This window comes from Neocloeon triangulifer, unplaced genomic scaffold, assembly GCF_031216515.1.
Source record: "Neocloeon triangulifer isolate White Clay Creek 2 clone unplaced genomic scaffold, ASM3121651v1 ptg000015l, whole genome shotgun sequence".
Lineage (NCBI taxonomy): Eukaryota > Metazoa > Arthropoda > Insecta > Ephemeroptera > Baetidae > Neocloeon > Neocloeon triangulifer.
Window position 1 is genome coordinate 1438704 of NW_026775557.1, and position 19862 is coordinate 1458565.

The following is a 19862-nucleotide window of genomic DNA, read 5'->3' on the forward strand; positions in this document are numbered from 1 at the left end:
CACACTACATACCTGCTTTGTTTTTGTCCGAGAAGGTGATGCGCCGTGTGTGTTGTTTACGCGCGAGCCGACGAGCGTGCATGTGTGAGAGTGAATAAAATCTCTGCTGGCCACAGCGCCAGCTGATTTGTGTTTATAGTGTGCGGCCGTCCGCCCTTGTGTGCGGCTATTTTTTTGCACCCCGAACGAGAGCAGTCTCTTCGGAGAGGGTGGCTGTCGTGGGGCGGCGAGGAGCTGCTGTGCCGCCGCCGCCGCTGCTGCTGGCTGCGGGTAAGAGAGAGAAAGTGTGAGAGGGGTGAAACACCCACACCATCTTCCCTCATTCATCTCGTACTATTTTCCCGGAGATGCGCGCAGGGGGTTGATCGATTAGTCTTATTGATTTGTTAGTGTCATTTTAACTCTCGTGCATAATAATTTCAGCCCCTCGAGAGACGACGCGAAGAGAAATTGGCGGACCTGAGGCTGCCGCTGGTAAGCAGTTCCGAGTGCTTTAAGCCCGACCACCCTTTCGTTGTCTCGGCAGTAAGGGATGCAGGGTCCTCTCGACGGCGCCCGCGTCTTTATTTTTCCCGAGGGACTCGGCAAGAAGCGTCGCGCCTTGTTCGCCGCTCAGATAGCGCGCCTAGGCGGCCGAGTGGCACCACACCCTCGGGGGGCGACCCACCTGGTGCTTGAGGCGGCCCTCGACGCGTCACGGCCGCCTCCGGAGGCCTCCGAGGGCCACCTCGTCTCCACTCGCTGGCTCAGCGAGTGCATCAAACAGCAGAAGTTGGTGCCGGAGCACGAGTTTTTGGTTAGGGTCGGCAAGAAGAGGGCCGCTCCGGAGCCCTGTGAGACGCCTAGGGAAGTCAAGGTCACTAGATCGGACAGTCCTGGACCCTCGAAGGCGGCGTCAATGTTATCAAAGGAGTCTGAGGCGAGTTCGGAACCCAATCTGCTGCTAATCACAGAGCTGAAGAAATTGGCTGACGCATATCGAAATTCTGGTTCGAATTTTAATTTTATTTAAAAAATTTTGCAACAAAAATTATTTAAAAATTTGAACTTTCTCAATTTTGCGCGAATGTTATGTCAAAATTTTTTTTCTTTTAAATGCATTAAAATAGAATCATGTTTATTTAATTTTAGTAAAATTAAAATCAATAATAAAAAAAATATTTTTTATTTTAAAAATAATTTTTTTTCTGTTTTATTACTATTTTTTAAATTAATAAAATGGTCAGCAATACTTTCCATAGTTAATTTGTGACCAAATCATTTTATTTTTATTAGTATTTTTATAATCGCTCAATTAGTTTTCTATTAACCAATGAAAACTAATTAACTTTACTGGTTGCAACTCTTTATTGTTGTTATTATTATTTTATTTTCATTTTATTTTGGCGCGATTCAGGTGACCAGTGGCGAAATTTTGCCTACACTAAGGCCATCAGTGCCATCAAGTGCTACAAGAAACCAATCAAGAGTTACCAGGAGGCTTTGGCTCTGCCTGGCTTGGGCGAGAAAATGGCCTCGAAGGTGTGGGAGCTGCTTGAGACGGGCCAGCTGCAAAAGACGGGGGAGGTGTGCGGATCTGAGCAGGCTCAGGTACTGGCTCTTTTCAACGGCGTGTGGGGCGTTGGACCCTCGACGGCCCAGACTTGGTACGCCCAAGGCTACAGAACCCTCGAAGATCTCCGGAGCAAGGCCACCTTGAGCAGGCAGCAAGCCATTGGATTGAAGTAAGAAAAAATAGCATTTTTTTCGAGGAAATTATAATTTTTTTTTTACTAAAACTATTTTTATTTTTCAGATTTTTCACGGAAATTAATTCAAAAATTCCAAGGGCAGAAGTTGAGGAAATTGCGAAGAAGGTGGAGGAAAACGCCAAAAAATTGGAACCAGATGTTTGGGTTGAAACGTGCGGCTCGTTTCGAAGAGGCAAACCTCTCTGCGGGGACATTGACATTGTCCTCAGCCTTCCAGAAGAGGCCAAGACTGAAGATTTCCTCCAAAGACTGCTCACGTCCTTGAAGGAAAGTCAATTTTTGACGGATGATCTCAGTGGCTCGCATGAAAAGTCGCACAAGTTCATGGGAATCTGCCGCAGTCCGTCCTCAGGGGTGCACCGACGGCTGGATTTGTTTGTCGTTCCTTGGAGGGAAAGGGCGTTTGCTTTGGTCCACTACACAGGCTCGGCTCACTTCAACCGCTCCCTGCGAAGGGTGGCCATCAAGAAGAACATGGTCCTCAGCGATCATGCTCTCGTTGGGCCAAACGGAAATGTGATTCCGGCGAATAGTGAAAAGGACGTTTTCGAGGCGTTAGGGGTCGCGTTTAGAGCTCCTGAGGACAGGGAGCATGCGTTGGAAGTTCTCTCAGAGGCTGCCTGATAATTATTAATAAATTTTCTGACCATAATGAAATCTGTCTAATTTAATGTTTATTATTTTCCATTATCAATACCTCGGTATATTTAAATATTTGCATTTCTCGAAAGATGAGTATATATATATATATATTTTTTTTTAATTTTAGAAATGTAAATTTGTTTTCAAAATTGATTTAATTTTCTGTAACTGCCCTCTGTTCAGGATGAGTGATGGACAAACTGGCCGAAGTGCAGCGAGCTGCCTTCCTCGGAGCGCACTTCCCTTCCATGAGTCAGTACCGGCCGCCTTGCTATAAGCCAGAGACGGAGGACCACATCCTCAAGGTGCCTGAGTACAAAGACCCAACCTTCATCATACCAGATGATAACGGCTTAGGATACGAAGATGGAATCAGGGTCTTGAGAGCGCTTGGATCATGGTGAGTTATAATTTCCTAAATTTAAGAACAAAATCGCCCATGATCAAGTATTATTTAAAATAATAATTCTATAGTAAAATAATGGAATACCCAATCGTTTTTTTTATTCATTTTGAAAAAATGTGATGAGCTTGTGTCAAGTATTTCAAAAATTTTCCAATTTTAATAATAAACAGAATTTTTAGATTTTACTTCAATTTACCAATATCTTAAAAATAAAAATTAAATTTAAATATGGAAGTAAATTAGTTTTCTTGCAGACTGGGAATGGAATAATCTTAACTTGTCGTCAATGAAATTAATGTGAAATATTTATTAAATCATTTTTAAATTTTTTTTGGAATTTTATAAAAAAATAACGAGTCTTGAATCTTTCAGGCCGGCAGACATGACTCCAAATTCGGCGCCGTCGATGGCAGGGCCGCCGCCAGTGGCGCCTCGGATGGAGCACCTGCCTCCGCACCAGGCGGCAGCCTCGAGTCTGTCGTCGAAAAAGCAGGCGTTCGGCAGCTACCCGAAGAAGTGCAAGGACGAGTTGGGCGGTCGCCAGCAGCAGGGACAGCAGCAGCAGCAGCAGCAGGCGAACGAGAACAGCAGTGGCAAGAACTTTGTCTGTCCGGTGTGCGGCAAGGCGTTGGCGCGCAAGGACGGTCTGGTGATCCACATGCGGATCCACAGCGGCGAGAAGCCGTACGTGTGCGGCGTGTGCAGTAAGGCGTTCGCGCGCAGGGACAGGCTGGTCATCCACATGAACAAGCAGAGGCACCACCCGCCGGGCGAGGGCGGCGGCGGCGCCGCCCCCAAGAAGGCGGACGCCAAGCCCAAAAAGCACAAGGACGCCGGCGGGCAGGCGGCCGCGGGCCAGGTGGCCTCCTCTTGGCCGTGCGACCTCTGCGGCCAGGTGTTTGCCGGACGTGACGACTGGAGTGCCCACTGCAAGGGCCACCTCCGACCCGAGGTCAACCACCACCACCACCCCCACCACCACCCGCACCAGCCGACGTACCACCCGTCGCCCCAGGAGCCCTTCTCCTACTACCCGCCCTTTCCCTCAAAGTCGTTTTTCAATCACGTTCGACCGCACCTGCCGCTTGAGGTTCCCAGACCTTGAATCGTCCGACTGCTAGAGACTCAAAAAAAATTATCATCCATGTCCCGTCTCTGTCACTCCCCCCTGTTCGTAGGCGTTGCTTTTTGTTCTCCAACTCTCAGGGCACGCGGCGGTTCAAGACTGATTTTTCTTTGGGTGCATGGGCTTTCATGTTTTTTTATGGTTTACCGATTAATTCCAAAAGAAAGATTTTAAAATTCCTTGCTGACTAATATGAAGCGAATCCAACACTACGCAGAAAAACAGTATTGCGGGCCAAAATTTAATGATTTAAAAATAATCGTGATCCGATTTTGTCTGTAAACTGTTGGAGACGTCTGAATAATTCAAAAATTATTAATTAACAATTTTTAATTTGGAATGTAACCTATTAAATCAGTCTTTTTTTGAAAAGGAATTCCCCAAGGTGCGCAAAACATAATTAATGATACATTTAATTTCTGAACATATTATTTTGCGCACTACGGAATTTACTTTTCTACTGAATATTTAGTTTTTAAATCATTTATTTCCTTTTTTAAAATAATGTCCTTGTGAATGTTTTTTTACTTTTTATTTGATCTCGTGTAGAAAATACTTGCCTGAATTTTTCCAAAGGGAAGTATTTTGACTGATTTTGGCTATTGGTTCAAAGAAAAAGACGGACCACTAGTGCCCTGGCTTCAAAGACTAGACAATTTTAGCATTAAATGCTTCCATTACCGCAGGTCAATAAATCTGTTGTAACGCAGAACAATAACATATTATCATGTTGTAGATTCACATGAGAATTTATTTTTTTGGGGCGATATATTTTTTCTTCTCCAATCTCTCTGTATATTTTGAGTCTTCCTCAACAAGTTTGATTCAATCAGACCAGCCTGTCATGTCGCACGAACGCTTTTTTGCCACAGTCGCACTCGAGAGACGCATACAATCATATTTCTATCGGCCCTTAAAGGGTCCAGACAGAAAAACCAATGTGTTGTAATATTTGATATGAGATATAGAGGATAAATAAATCGACAAAAAGCGCCGCCACTCTGCTTCAAGTCGAAATTCGGGCCGCTTGTATCAAAAATATAAATATGAGCGCGCCTGATTTTATTCACGAGCTTGGAGCGGAGGCGGCCAAAATCGTTGTACCTTGTACGTTTGAAAAATGTAAAAACCGCCGCTCTGCCGCGGAGGTATTAATGTAAAATGATAGCGAATATGCGAACAAGTATCAATACAAATATCAGGTGTTTGTGCTGTATAACGGGATATTAAAGTATGTAACCAAATGTGAATTAGGCTGTTGTTACACACACAAGGTGAAATAATAATAAAAACGTGCATTGTCTTCAACAAATAGAAACCATGATAAAACTAAGCATTTTAATTTAGACACCAATAAGTCTAGCATTATAAGTAAGAAAATTATAGCGACAAATTATTTTTCATTATATTAAAAAAATCATCTTTTTTACATTAATATAGTTTTCAAGGAGCAAACCAAAGGGTTAATTGACGTTTGAAAATGGAATTTCGCTTAAGTAAATTAAATCAGTTAATGTTTCTCCGGTGTCTTTTTAAGTTCCTTGTCTGCCTAGGGCACACAGAGCTTGAGCGCTTGTACTAAATAAATCTATCACTGCGGCTATTTAATTTTTTAGCTTTAAATAAATAATTATTATATAGTGGTACGAGTAATACAACTATTATTATTTAAATTATAAATAAAAAACAATAAATGAAAAAAATTGGTATATAATTACTATTGCTTTTTTTTTTATATATATTTCTTTAAATTTTTTGTATTCTTAAATTTTTTCTCTAAATAATGTAAACTTAACAGGATGACTAATAATTACTAAAGCAATAAAAAATAATATGTCAATTAAATAAAAAATATAGTTTTTATAATTATAAAAAATATTAGCAAAATACGTTTAAGCTCCATATTATTTTTTACACAACTTCAAACTTCATGGTAAAATTATTTTATACATTAACAATTCGATAACAAATAAAAATTACTTAAGATGAATAAATTGTCCCTTCAAGACCATCTTTTGGCGGAACTTTTTGTTGTTGTCAAAATTCTGAGCTTTTCCTGTAGAAGGTAAAAATAATGAGCGCATCAAAAGCGGAGTCTTTTACTGTGCGTGGGCAATCTGGTGACGCGCCCTTGCCCAAACACAATGTCCAAAGTTTTCTCTCGCACGCACCGCTCTAATGGGGCGCTTTTTGCCCTGCTCGGATCGTTGCTGGAGCCCGAAATTGAAAAGCATCAGACAAACAAGGGTGCAACAACAATGTGCGGCGGTTCTGGCTACCTGGCTTTTCTCTTTGGATGCCAAAATTGCGAGCTCCCTTTGATTGAGGCCGCTCAATTCGGCTGGACCGGCGTGGAAATGCAGCCGCCCGTGTAAGCCGATGTGAAATGTCAGAAAAGCAGCGTCTCGTCCAAGTAAAGATTTGACGACGAAAGGTACCGCCACGCGGCAAAAGTTCCAGTTTCCAGGAAAATGTGGCTTTCTCTCCTTTGTGGCGACAGCCGCCCGCAATTCGAAAGGATTAGGCATGGAAAAAGGATTGTTATCAGCGCACTGTGCCGTTCTTTTTCTCGCTGGACCTAATTTAGGATTATTTGCGGTACTTGCAGGTGTGTAATGGTTTAAAATAGCTACGGCGTGGAGAGATTTTCTTATCTGAAACGTTATTTGCTTTGAAATATTTCAGAAATTTGAGGGAAATTAATTTCACAATTCTTAATAACTTATTTTTTCTCATCTGTGATCAGAAGCAAATCATTTTTATTTTAAATGAGATGATTTAAAATTATTGAATAAAAAAGAACACGCTGGCAGCATATTTCGATAAGAAATTTTTCTAGTTAAATAGTAAACACATTTCATTCAGGCTACTTGTAAATACATATTTGATAAAAAAATTATCCAAAAAAAGCATAATTTGTGTAAAGTAAATATTATATTGTGCCAAGTGCCAACTATAAAAAACAAATGATATTAATAAACTTAATTATTTTATTATTATCTTGAATTGGAAAAATTACAAAAAGTAATTTAAATTCTAAGTATTTGTAATTTTAAATTAAAATAATACAAAAGTAAATTGAGTAAAAGATATGAAATTAAATTAAAACCCGTTTAATGTATAATACACATGCTAATAAAACGTTTGAAAATATTTTCTAATTTAAACCATGTAAACAAATGCTCAGATTTTATTGATTTTAATGACATTGCACGTCTATATATAAAAGTTTGCAGATAATGCGTAAAGCAAATGACAATTTTTGTCATTGCGCGGCTCTCTATACAAAGTCCTAGCAACTTGCGCTTTAGTTCACTTTTCAACGATTTTGGATGCTGGAAAAAGCACCATCGCTAATGTACAAAAGACGTATAATATCTCTCTATCGCCGGATATGAAACATTATCTTGCTGATGGCAAAAGCTCCCTTTGTTGGCGGGGGATGGAACGAGACTCGCTGTTGTGCCGCGAGTTGCGCCGCGCTGATTTTCCACGAGATGAAAGACGAGACCTGCAGAATCAAAATTCCGGCCGCGCTATATTATTATTGAGCTTAAAGTCTGCAGTCCTCTCGTCTCCGATTTCTCTCATCTTTTCTACGTCCTTTTCCTCAATGAATGCAGTGACAAAACGACGACAGGCCTAACAATAAAAAAAAAAAACATTTTAATATAGAAATCAGGCGTTAGACGCAACTCATTAAAAACTTCTTGCAAAATTGTTCCAATTTTCACTGAAAATAAACATAATGTTAAAAATAGATCTGAAAACTATCAGGCATATTAAGTTTTTAATCTAAAGAATGTGCTCTTCTATAATTTCGCGTTAAAATTGAACTAGCTTTAAAATGACTTGCGATGGCCAACTTAAGAAGCATCCCCAATTAAACAACAGATTTTCTTTATTTAAAACAGTTACAATTTAAAAAGAAATTGTTAATTATGTTATTTAATTTTAATAATAATTTGTTTTATTTTTATTTTAAATTTAATTTATTAAATTTTTAAAATTACTTTATTGTTATTATATTATTATACAATAATTTGATTATACATAGTTGAATAAAAGTTTTTTACATTTATTTTACATTAATTTATATACTTTAAATAATTGATGCATTACTAAACACAATTGTAACTACTTGACTGTAATTTTGACGTACGTATTTTTGGCATTTCTTCAATTAAATTAAAGATCACATAAGGAAAGTATATTAAATTATAAGTTTTAAAGATATTAAGATTCTGATTGTGAGTCTATGTGGAGCCGAAGTACTAAATACATAAATATATTGACTGCAAGATTAAGAGAGGAGAGCTATTACTTTTTCATTAGCAACGCGTGCCCATCATTAGAAGATGACCTCAATGACCGCAAGTCCAAAGGTAATTAATTTAATTCCATTTTTTTTGTAATCACCATTTTTTTATCATTATAAAGCATTATTTTTTTCAACAAATAAACTCTTTTTACTTTTTATATTATAACTAAATCATACATCACCGTTTGCTCTTTTAGCTGCGCCGGCGAGCGTATTATAATTTGTGCGTTTCCGCTTGACGGTTGAACGTCTCTTTTTTCTCGAAGAGAGCAACAGCTCTGCGCTTTGTACTGCTCGAGTTGGAGGCGTGACGTTTGATTTGCATGACACTGCCGTGCATATCGTCTTACGTCTTGGAACCTTCATCGCGTAAGACGGAATAATGGGCGAATAACGAAATGAGAACGTCTTTAATTCAAAAGCGAAGATTTCTTGGCGCGACCGTTGATCAACGACAAAGAAACTCGAAGGACTAACACGACGCATAATATATAATAATGGATATTTGGAGTTCAAAAGCCTACATGAAAGTTGCTCCTTTTTTTAAATAAATTTTTGAGTCTGTGAGAAAAAAAAATCCAAATGGTGTTCTTATCAAATTATAATTTATGATTACAAAATTAAACCAAAAGATTAACTTAATTGTATTGTCTTACGATACTATAATTTAGTCTTCTTTGTTAATAAAGTAACAATATTAAGAAAATAGAAATAGATCACCATAAAAGCATGTGACTGTTTGAAAAAATGCAAAACTTGAAGAGAAAATATTTAATTAATCTAAAAATATAAAAAGTTTATAAGTATTGAACTTTTGTTTGAAGAAATTGACTCAATTAAGGAGAAGAACTTATACTATTTTCTCAGTGTTAAAATGGAAAGCCCTAAATTTTCACTTTCATATTAAAATTTTATTTTTCATTTGGTTTGCAATTAAATTAGAAAATATAAACAAAAAAATAACGCTGTGCACAATACTATAAATTGTCCTTGCAATTAAACTTACAATAGTATAGAGATGAATATCTTAATGAATTTAAATAATTCAAGTTTGACGTATACAATTTAATGTAACCATGTGGACAAATAAACAACAATAAATCTTTTATTATTTGAATAATAAAAAATGGAAAATCTCTTCATTTCTCTTCAAAATTCAAGTTTTTTTGCAGTATGAATCTACATAGGTATGGATGTTGTGAGAAAAATGTAAATAACAAACAACCACAAAACAACCTGTATGAACATTTTTGTCAGAGGAAGAGAAGAAAAACGCCACGCGGCGTATTATCTATTTTGTTTGTTATTATAAAGAAGTTTGAGCCTCCTCGATGCAATCTCTCTCATTTCCCCACGCTGCGATGGTTTGTTGGTGCTCCGCTTATTTTTGTTCTTGGCAAGTTTGAAAAAGTCTTGATGGAGAGGATAGAGCCGCCGTGAGTTTGGCTCTGCAGCAGGTTTTCCTCTTCGCTGCTGGCGGAGGACAAAAGACCTGACGATCTGAGCTGCTGCTTTTGTGCTCAGTCAGAGATCACATCGATCATACATAATGGGGAGGAAATACAGGGCAGGAGAGGAGGCTCCAGTTACTCCTACGCCAGTCATAAGGCACCAGCATCCTCCGCCCAGGATGAAAAACATCAGATTCCCACGCCGCGCCGAGGCATCTCCAGCAGCTCTACCCCCGCGCCGACCGAATTGAATATAAATATATGAATTCCCATTCACCTTCTTTTTTACTCTCTCATTCGACGACTGCCCTGATTTTCTTTCAAGATGCTCAACATGTATTTTTGATTCCGACCGCATGTTCTCTCAGTTCTGCTGACGTCCTTTGAAGAGCAGCTCTTTCTTTTATATTCAATTTGAGGGTGAATTCGAGATGGCCCCACTAAAACGCCGCTGACAGCACCAGAAACACTCGATCGCGTCGCTCACTCTTTTTTTTATTTTTCGTCATCATCGAATTGTAAAGAAAATGCCGAAAGACGAGAGAAGATGCTTATATTATTATAATATGCATGAAAAGCTCATTAAAATTTTAGTCCACCTTTTTTTTAATAATCAACTTATATGCGTTACATTATGCGTTAATTATAAGTTATGAGCGAAGTCCCTGAGATTTTTCATGACCAATTTTGGTCATGATATTTACAGTTCACAAATTAACCATCTCAATTTTCATTGATTATTGAAAAAATTTTTTAGTTGCAAATTACAAAGTAATTTTTAGAAAAACTATGAAGGCAATTATTTTACCATCGAGATATTATATCAAACAAGTATATTTGTCTCTAATTAAAATTGTAAAATGTGATTGTGCAGCAAGTGAAATGATGTTAAATTTTGTATAAAAAAAACCTCCTTTCTAATTGGCCTCACAAGACACTGCTTTTGATTTTGCGCTCGTATATAATCTTTTTGTATTAATAACAATTTTTTTTACCCTAACTGCGATGAAACATAATGTGCCGGCGGGCATGTTTATCGTACAAATAAGCTCCATTAAGAGTTTATTATGTGAAAAAGGCAGGATGGATGTGCACACACCGATTCTCTGATGCTCTTTGGGACGCAGCGAGCCGAGTGATTCGCACCAGGTGTGTTTTCAATCAGGACGCCTCATCTCCATCGCGAACGGGAGGTTCACTTTTGGGGTGCCAAAAAACTGCCAGAGAATGCGTCCCGCCAGAAAGTAAAGCACCCCTTCGGCCTGTATTGCACAGTGTTATGATGGCGTAGTCTGTGATTTTTCCGAAGGCAATTAAAGCTGCTACGCGTCTTCCATTCACTTCCCCTTTTATATAGGATCGGCATTTATCCGAGGGCTGTATGTGTTCGTTGATTCAACTTTTAACTTTTGATGGCCGCGAGAGGATCAACTCGTTTGAATATACCTGCCCTTTACGGGGGGTTGGTTAATCGTTTCGTTATGAAAGATGGCCCAGCTGTCTTTGAACAAACTTGAGAATTTTCAAATGCCTTTTTAATCTCTTTTATGTTTATTTGGAAATTCTTAATATTCGAGAAAATTTTTTTATAGATGGCGAAGAATTTCTCGCACGTTTTGCTTCTCTTCACAAAATCCAACTCACATGTTAAAAAAATAAATTTCTATTTTAGGGAATAGAGAAGATGCTGCCAGTTTAAAAGATATCATTCCATACTTGGAAGGAAACAAGAAATTCGCATTATTATTTTTACATTTCCAGAGTCAAATAGTCAAAATAGTTTGGACGAAAGTTAAAACCTGAACAAATAGAATTCACTCAGTCGAGAGAGAGGACTAAAAGCATCTTTAGAAATCCAGTATGTTCAGTCAGTTTGCTTTCCTTTTTTTGCGTTTATTTTTTTCCGTGGAGGGATTTGAACGCGGGGCTGAAAAAGTGAAAAGCCAGTTGCTGCTGCTGCGGTAAAGCCCGAGGCGCGAGAGCGAGCGAGCGCGCGCCTCCCCTCGACGGCGGCGCCGAGGCGGAGCTTCGGACACCCAATGAGCCGCAACCACCCTTGGCAGGTCGGGGTGCAAAGTTTGTCATCGAGGCCAGTGCCTTTTGATACCCCAAATGATGCAGCATCCGCAGCTCGCCTCGATCATGGATCTGAGAAGTCCGAAGAATCCCGGCACTTCCAGTGAGTTTTCTTTTTATTTTGAATTGGTTTTGCTTTGGGTTCGCTTTAGCTGATCGGCCCTTGAAAATTATTTTCATCTTTGGACGATTTTGATTTCATTTGGACTGAAAAAGTTGCAAAAGTCGTGACTTAAAGTTGCTTTATAAAGTTTCCTAACTTGCGGCATCGTAATAATATTTTTTAAAATAATAACTTCTAATTTCATTGATTAGATTTCCAATTAAGATCAGTTTTACGAGCAATAGAATTTGACTTTTGTCTTATCGAGCAATAGAATTTAATTTTATTTTTAAATTTAAAACAATTTAGTGTTACAGAAATAAAGCAAATATAAAATCCTATTTTTAACCACTATAAAATGTTTATTTTGATTTTAAAATTGGCTTTGGCTCAATGCATTTTATAAATCGCTTGTTTTTTTTCGCAGAAAAAAATAATATCTTGCTCTATATTTCTAAATGTTTTGGCTGTGGGCTGCAGCCATAATTTATGATCTTTGAAATTATTTTTTCATCAATTAGTGCATAAATAAATTTTTAATTATTGTATTTTGTAACACGGACACAAATGAAACATTTTTATATTAAATTATGCACGCTGAAGATTTTACGCTCTATTAAAGTTGGTCTTTTATATCCGCTTCTCTAATTTTGATAATTTTCAACTTTAAATTTTCCACGCATTTTTTCCCGCGCGTTCATACCGTCTGCAAAAGCACTTTTCTGGCGCCTTCCCACGCCAAGCCAGACATTTACACACAAAAGCAGAAAAGCCAGGAGAGGCCTTTCTTTTTTTGTTCACACTATTTTTACCTGCGAAAACACCTCACCTTTTTCCACGCCAACAGAAAAGTCCACTTAATCCTCTCGGCTCCACGTCTGCCCCTTTCTTTGACTGGCGACAGTGGCCACCTAAATTTTCCATCTCCCTGTTCGCGCTTTCAATTAGGGGCTCAGACGGAGAAAAACATGAGCAGGCGCCCAAGGATTTATATTTCCTCTTTTCCTTTGTGTCCTCAAAAACATGCCTGCAGTGCCTTTATTAATGAACGTGACCAATGCACCTGAAAATTGGGATTTCTAAATTCTTCTCCTCCGCTGATAAACAGATAAACAGTCAATTTCCAAGATAGAAAATTTTCCTCGTCATTTTGCAAACGTTACGACGTGCGTGTAAAATTATTTATTGATGAAAAATGAAGTGGCCGTGGGAAACAATAACATATGCCATAGAAATTTATATTTTTATATTTTCAGCGCATCATCAGATTTGATTTTCCCATGTAATTAAAAATCATATTGTTCCGTTGATCAGCCATATGTCGTTGCAGGCACTCAAATCGTGCATGTACCTGCCTGGGAAGTCTCATTAATTTGTGTACATTTATGGCCATTCAGGGTCTCTTTTTGACGAAATTCCCATAGTTCACCGCGCATCTGTCGCGCGGCTCTAATGATGGAAAAAATATCGTTACGGCAATAAACGCAGCACAAGGGATGCGCGCACCCTTGATTTGTCGTAATTAGCGTGTTAGAATTTAAAAGGCCAGATGACGCGTGCTGCGCTTCCGTCGGGAAGTTTGCATGATAAGTTTATAAATTTCATCACATTATTACATAAATACATCGATTTCACATTACAATCACAACTACTAAAACGCGGACTACCAAAACACATTTTTGTGAATCTACACATCTTTATTGTTGATATGACCAATGGTGATAAAACTATATAAATTTATATATTTTTTTGGCGTATCAATCAAATTTAGTTACTGTAAATATGAAAATAGCATTAAAATTTTAATTAATATATACTAAATATCAAAAAAAGCAAATATGTTGTAAACTTTAAATTTAAATGTAAATTTACATTTATTTATAATATAATTAAAGTAAATTAATTAAAAAATTATTTTAATATAAATGAATAAAATTATTATTATTTTTTTTTTAAATTTAAGTTTGAGCAATTTACAACAGAAAACTTGTGTTTCAATTGATAGACACTGAATGCTCTTGTGAGCCTTTTGTATTTTGGCACTATATGACAACAATGAGGAAATTACAGAGCAATGCTCGCATAATTGACTGGGTAAGCGCAGTCACGCGAGCCGGAAGCAGGCGTTTCCGGATGCGCGATGCTCACTTGAGGGTGGCTCCATCCATCCCCGTGTAGTGCCAGCGAGAGGGTCAATTACGGAACGGTTCATTCATTCTTTGACGTGATTGTTGCAGGCCGAATTCTCTACGACATCCCGTGCAAAGTGTGCCAAGACCATTCTTCCGGCAAGCACTACGGCATCTTCGCCTGCGACGGGTGAGTCTAGGCAACTGGCGCGACTCGAGAGAGTGGCGGAGCAGCATTCAAATTTCATTACAAATCATACAAAATTTTCTTTCATTAAATAATTCACAAAAGTTATTGATAAAATTTTGATGAATTACTCACAAAATAAGTAAAAACTGAGAATTGAAGAAGATATATTTTATCTTCACAAAATCGAACAAAATAATATGCAACTGAAAAAAATAATTTATTTTTCTTTGTTTCAGATGTGCTGGATTTTTCAAGGTGAGAATTTTTAATTATTTTATATTATTAAAATTTAGTCATTTTATCTAATGGAAAATTTAAAAATCTTTGATGCAAACAACAGCGTTTTATCTAATAGTTCGATTTTTATTTTTCATTGCAGAGATCAATCAGGCGCAATCGTCAGTACGTCTGCAAAGCCAAAGCGGAAGGCGCTTGTCTTGTGGACAAAACGCACCGCAATCAGTGCCGAGCTTGCCGACTCAGGAAGTGCGTCGAGGCAGGGATGAACAAAGATGGTGAGTGTCTTTTAATTTTTTTGTCGTTATCTGGTGGCGTTTGCGATTTGGAATTCTAACAAAAACCAGCAGTCAAAATCTACTCTGAGCTTCGAATTTAAAAACATTTTTCAAATTGCCCAAAACACAGATGACTATGAAAAAACGATTTTTCGTTTATTATGTGTAAACTATATGAAGTTTTGTAAGAAAATTAAACTAAAATTTATAAATTTCTTATATTTTTAATTTCAAATCCATGTATATATGGTTTAATTAGCGGCATTTCCAGTTCCCGGTCCGCTTTTTTAATTAAAAAAATTCCGCTCTTCTCTCATTTTACAAAAATTGATAAGAAGTCGTAGAATTTCTAGTCCGTTTTTTTTGGGTGCGCGTTCTATAAGAAAAAAAATGATAGAATAAATTTTAAGTTCCGCTCATATTATTAGCATTATTTTTTAAATAAAATTAAAAAAAAATATCTCTTGAATTTCACGGAATAAAATTGATCTTTTTCAAATTCTTTCTCAGTTCACTCTCTTTATTAATTTTCCTATAATTAAAATCATACGAATTTGAACAAAAGTATCATCAGCATAATATAAATCGGCAGTTTTGATGCGTTTGCCCGCAGCCGTCCAGCACGAACGCGGCCCTCGCAACTCAACGATCCGCCGCCAAATGTCCATGTTCTACAAAGATGGCCCTGGCAGTCCGCCCTTGCTGCTTTCGTCAAACACCTCCTCGCCCATCCCGGGCGGCACGGCCCTCGACCTGGTCGTCCCGAAGCGGCCCTCGATGCTGCCTCCGACGCCGCCGACCCCACCGGGCGCCCCCGGCTTCATGCTGCCGAAAATTGAGGCGGCCGGGCTGAGCGGCGAGGCCGTTTGCGAAGTGGCCGCTCGGCTGCTCTTCATGAACGTCAAGTGGGCCCGCTCGCTGCCCGCCTTCACGTCCCTCTCGCTCAAGGACCAGCTGCTGCTGCTCGAGCAGAGTTGGCGCGAGTTGTTCGTCTTGGGCGCCGTCCAGTTTTCGCTGCCCCTCGAGCCCATGCACGAGGCGGCCGCCGCCCTCGGCGTCACGGCCGCTCTCCAGGTCTTCATCGACACGCAGAACAAGTTCAGAATCGTCGGCGTCGACCACAACGAGTACGCGTGCCTCAGAGCCCTCATCCTCTTCAAAACAGGTGAGAGAGAAATTAATTAAAAAATTTAACCACAAATTCCATTTCAATTCAATTATATCGTGTGACAAAAATTAATTTCAATTCACTTTTAATTATTTAAATGTTACTCAAAAGTCAGAAGTTCGATTTTGATATATCGGTAAATACAAAATAAAATATTTAGCAGATTCAGACCAAAGAACAAATTATATAATTTTGCACTACCTATTAAATATTTGTTTTGGTTCTTTACAAACAAATAATATAATTTACTTTTAGATATTTAAATAGCTTCATTAAAAAATAGAGTAAAAAAGTAAATAATATGGAAATCAAATTATATATTTATAAAAAATAAATTGAATTTCGATTAAATTTATATTGATTGTGAGCTTTATTTATAATTAGGTTGAATATTTCGCACGAGCTATTTACCTAAAGTTTGTTAAAGTTAAAAAAACAAAAAGGAACTCAAATTCATGTAATATACAATTCTAGTCGGAAAATTAAAATAAGTAGAGAAAATACCATTGCAGATTTGTTTCTTTATTAATTATTATCAAGATAAAATTTACATTAATAATAATTAAATTCCTTCATTTTTTATTTTTTTTTCACCTCTTTTCAGCTTTCGAAGGAAACAATCCGCCAACGCTACGCGACGTGCCCGCCGTATCAGTGCTGCAGGACAGCGCCCAGCTGACCCTGAGCAGATACATCACCTGCGGCTACCCTGGCCAGCCCTTCAGGTTCGGCAAACTGCTCCTCCTGCTGCCGGCTCTGCGCTCCATATCAAACGAGGCGATCGAAACTTTGTTCTTCAGAAGGACCATTGGCGACATTTCCATCGAGCGGATCATTTGCGACATGTACAAAAACAGCGAGCTCTGAGCAAAATTATGTTTTCAACATGAATTGGAGGAAAGCTCTGTGATTTGGGAAACGGTGTTTGAATGCACTAATTTTGATATTATGCACGCAATTGCAAATGGTAATGATGCACGGATTTTATGCACAAATTACTTAATTTTTTGGTTAAAAGTTTGTTCAAAGTAGATATATTTCTGATTTGGGTCTTTTATTTTGTAAATAAATATGTACAGATGGACCAACGGGAAAGCAACAATAATAATTATAATTATTTTATTAAAAATTTAAGTTGTTTGACTTATTCACGATCAAAACTCCCAATTTTTATTCACTCAAAGTTACTTCCATTTTGAGGTTTTTAGCCAAAATAATCCAAAAGAACTAGAAGTCAACTTGCAAAAAAATTTAAATTCAGTGAAATGATGAATGGATTTTGAGATCGAAGGAATCTAAAATGGCGCAAAGTACAAAAAAAAAATGCCTCTGGAATGATTATTTTTCTTTGTGCGGCGGAGCGGCTTCTCTCAGTCAGTCAGTACATCTCTGATGATGTGCGCTATTTGGCTGTTGGAAATGTAATCCGCCTTTTGAATTGGAGCAGCCGTCATCCGAAAGGGACCGAAAACTTTTTCGAAGAACTTCTAACAGCAGTCAGCGCGGCAATGGAGGAGATGTGCGCGATGAAAAGGTAAAAGCTGCTGCGCTTCGAGGCCATTATGTCAAATCAGCGCGTCTTCTCACAATGCATTAATATGGACCCTGCGTGGAGAGCATTGTGTTGTTTGTCAGCAGCAGGACAAAATATGTACAAATATAAAGAGAGGGCCATTCACCGCCACTTTTGCTGCTGCGGAATGGAAAAGAGCTCAAAGCTCAAAGTTGGGGTGGATTTGGATGAGGAATTTTTCTCGGCTCGAAAAGCAGCAAAAGGCCTCAGAGAGGACAACATAATATATATGTGCGCGCATCGAAATCTCCAGCAATATAGGCGCGTAACAATAAATACCAATTAAAGAGGAATATTGGCTAATTCAAGCATAATTAAGAAATTCTGAACTGGTTTTAAATTCTGTACTTGGAAGTTCCTAAAGAGGAATCCATTGTAAAAGTTTAAAATTTTGTATTACTACAAAAAAAAATTAATAAATTATCTTTAATAAAAAATAAATTTAAAATTTAAGTAATGCTTAAATAAATACGCAAATAATTTTAAAAAATGTTCATAAAATTTTTAAGTGCCGCAAGGGCATTAAAATATGTTTCACAAAGTCAACACAAAAGATAAATTATTCATGATATTTTTGTTTTGTTGCGCTAAGATTTTAATTTTAATTTACAGTCTCAGAGTATAAACTAATATTTACTTTTCATTTTTGTGCAAAACCACATTTTTGACACGTTTTGGATGTATTGCAAAGATACAGTTTGCCAACAGGTCCATAAAAAAAATCTATATAAAGTTACATAAGATGGTAAAAATTAGATCATTTCGTGAGAAAGAATTAATTTGCTTCAGCTTTGCATCTTTCTAAAAACTCGGCATACTCAAATATGTCAGTCCTTTATCACAGACAAATGTCAAATAAATGAAATTGCAGGGATAAGAATGTGTGTCCCTTTTGAATTTCGAGAGAGCTCGCCGCAGAGTCACTTAGTTACTGGGTGTCATGCGGGTCATCAAGCCGTGTGACCTGCTGGTCCCGAGTGTCGAGGAGTCTCTCGATCCGCCGCGGGACGCCGCTCTCAAGCGTGCTTGTCCCCCTTTTCATCGTTTGCGGTTATCAACTGCGACAAATATTTTTATTTGCATTTCAAAAAAATCTCGATCAAAATCCTGCTGGCCAATAAAAAATGCAAATGGAACGAATTTTCACACGCCGGAGGAAAATAAATTATTAAAATTATCGCTGAGAATTTCCTTTTTAAAAATTGCAACCCCTGCAAACAGTCACAAAAAAAAATCAAAACGCAACTACCGTATTATTGCTTGGTGCATGTGTTACTTTGTGTGTAGCACCCTTAACGTGTACTGCATGTGCGCGGGACTATATTGGTAACTGTTTCGCGCATTGTTTCAAAAAGTATTGTAGAAAGGGAAGGGGACACAAAAGAGCTCTATTTTCCAGACCGTTACCTCCTCAAAGCTTTATTCCGCGAGCGGCGCTATAAGGACCACTTGTCCTGCTTTGTTTAACTTCATTACGCAAAGATTATACATGCAGTGTTAGATCAGAGATCGTGGCTCGGTTTTGTAACTATAAATGCGTCCAATCGGCCAATTCAAGAGCAGATGCGTTTCTCCGTATGCTTGTTTTTGCAGTTAATAGATTTTTCATCAGACTAGGCTTAAAATGATGAGATGTTTAAAATTATTAATCCTGAGCGGTACGTATACAATGTTTAGTTTCATTTCTTTATTTTGTTAAATTAACTCAATTTACTGATGTTTTACTTTTACTGGAAATCTATTAGGTTTCTAAAAATTTAATGTTCATTTTTTCAGCTTTTAAAAATGCAGCAATAACTTCAATTCACTTTATTTTATAAATTATATTCCGAATTTTGTTACATTCATAATTTTAAATTTTTTATTAGTTACAGCAGTGATTTTTATTTTTTTATTTTCAATATTTCAGATTTTTGTATTTTTTCTTGCTTATGAAATACAATGAAATGTAGGGTAACAGTTCGTGACCAAAACTAGTAGTGCCATTTATTAATTGAAAATTTTTTTAAAACAGGACAAAAATCGCGATTTCTTCTTTTCATGTACAATAATATTCACTTAAAATTTAAAATCAATAAAAAAAGGATCAAAAACTATGTTAAATTAAAAATCCAATATTTTCTCAATAAAACGGAAAATATGGCATATTAATAGCACGGCTTAAGAATGCAAGTTATGTTCATTATGTTATGGTTTATTTGCTAATTTAAAAAAAATTATTAGTAATAATTTAAGACAAACCATCTGCTTTGTATATAAAATGTCACAAATTGAAATTGATAAAAAAATTTCTTGCAATATAAATTTATTAAAAGGAACTGAATTTGCAGTTCTCTGACTTGGACAGCTCTTTAACTTCGCCTGCTGATCATAAGGTTTAAAATTCAAAATATTCGTTAAATCTTAACATA

At 37.5% G+C, this 19862-nt stretch overlaps 2 protein-coding genes across 4 annotated transcripts; both read left to right on the forward strand.

Annotated features, from left to right (window-relative positions):
* Window positions 1–48: 48 nt before the first annotated feature.
* Window positions 49–5238, forward strand: LOC132202291 (DNA polymerase lambda). Of its 3 annotated transcripts, none has more exons than XM_059629120.1 (4): window positions 49–270; window positions 424–474; window positions 2577–2793; window positions 3172–5238. In XM_059629120.1, the coding sequence occupies exons 3-4, from the start codon at window positions 2585–2587 to the stop codon at window positions 3902–3904; spliced, it is 942 nt and encodes a 313-aa protein (XP_059485103.1). In that variant the 5' UTR covers window positions 49–270; window positions 424–474; window positions 2577–2584; the 3' UTR covers window positions 3905–5238. The 3 variants fall into 3 exon arrangements, with proteins under 3 accessions (XP_059485103.1, XP_059485104.1, XP_059485102.1); XM_059629119.1 differs by lacking the exons at window positions 2577–2793; window positions 3172–5238 and adding exons at window positions 1397–1724; window positions 1796–2408 and having other exon boundaries at window positions 70–270; window positions 424–989; XM_059629121.1 differs by lacking the exon at window positions 424–474 and having other exon boundaries at window positions 50–270.
* A 6574-nt stretch (window positions 5239–11812) lies between these two features.
* LOC132202582 (nuclear receptor subfamily 2 group E member 1) lies at window positions 11813–16745 on the forward strand. Its single transcript, XM_059629574.1, has 6 exons — window positions 11813–11876; window positions 14114–14195; window positions 14432–14450; window positions 14575–14710; window positions 15324–15875; window positions 16492–16745. The coding sequence occupies exons 1-6, from the start codon at window positions 11813–11815 to the stop codon at window positions 16743–16745; spliced, it is 1107 nt and encodes a 368-aa protein (XP_059485557.1).
* The last annotated feature ends 3117 nt before the right edge of the window (window positions 16746–19862 follow it).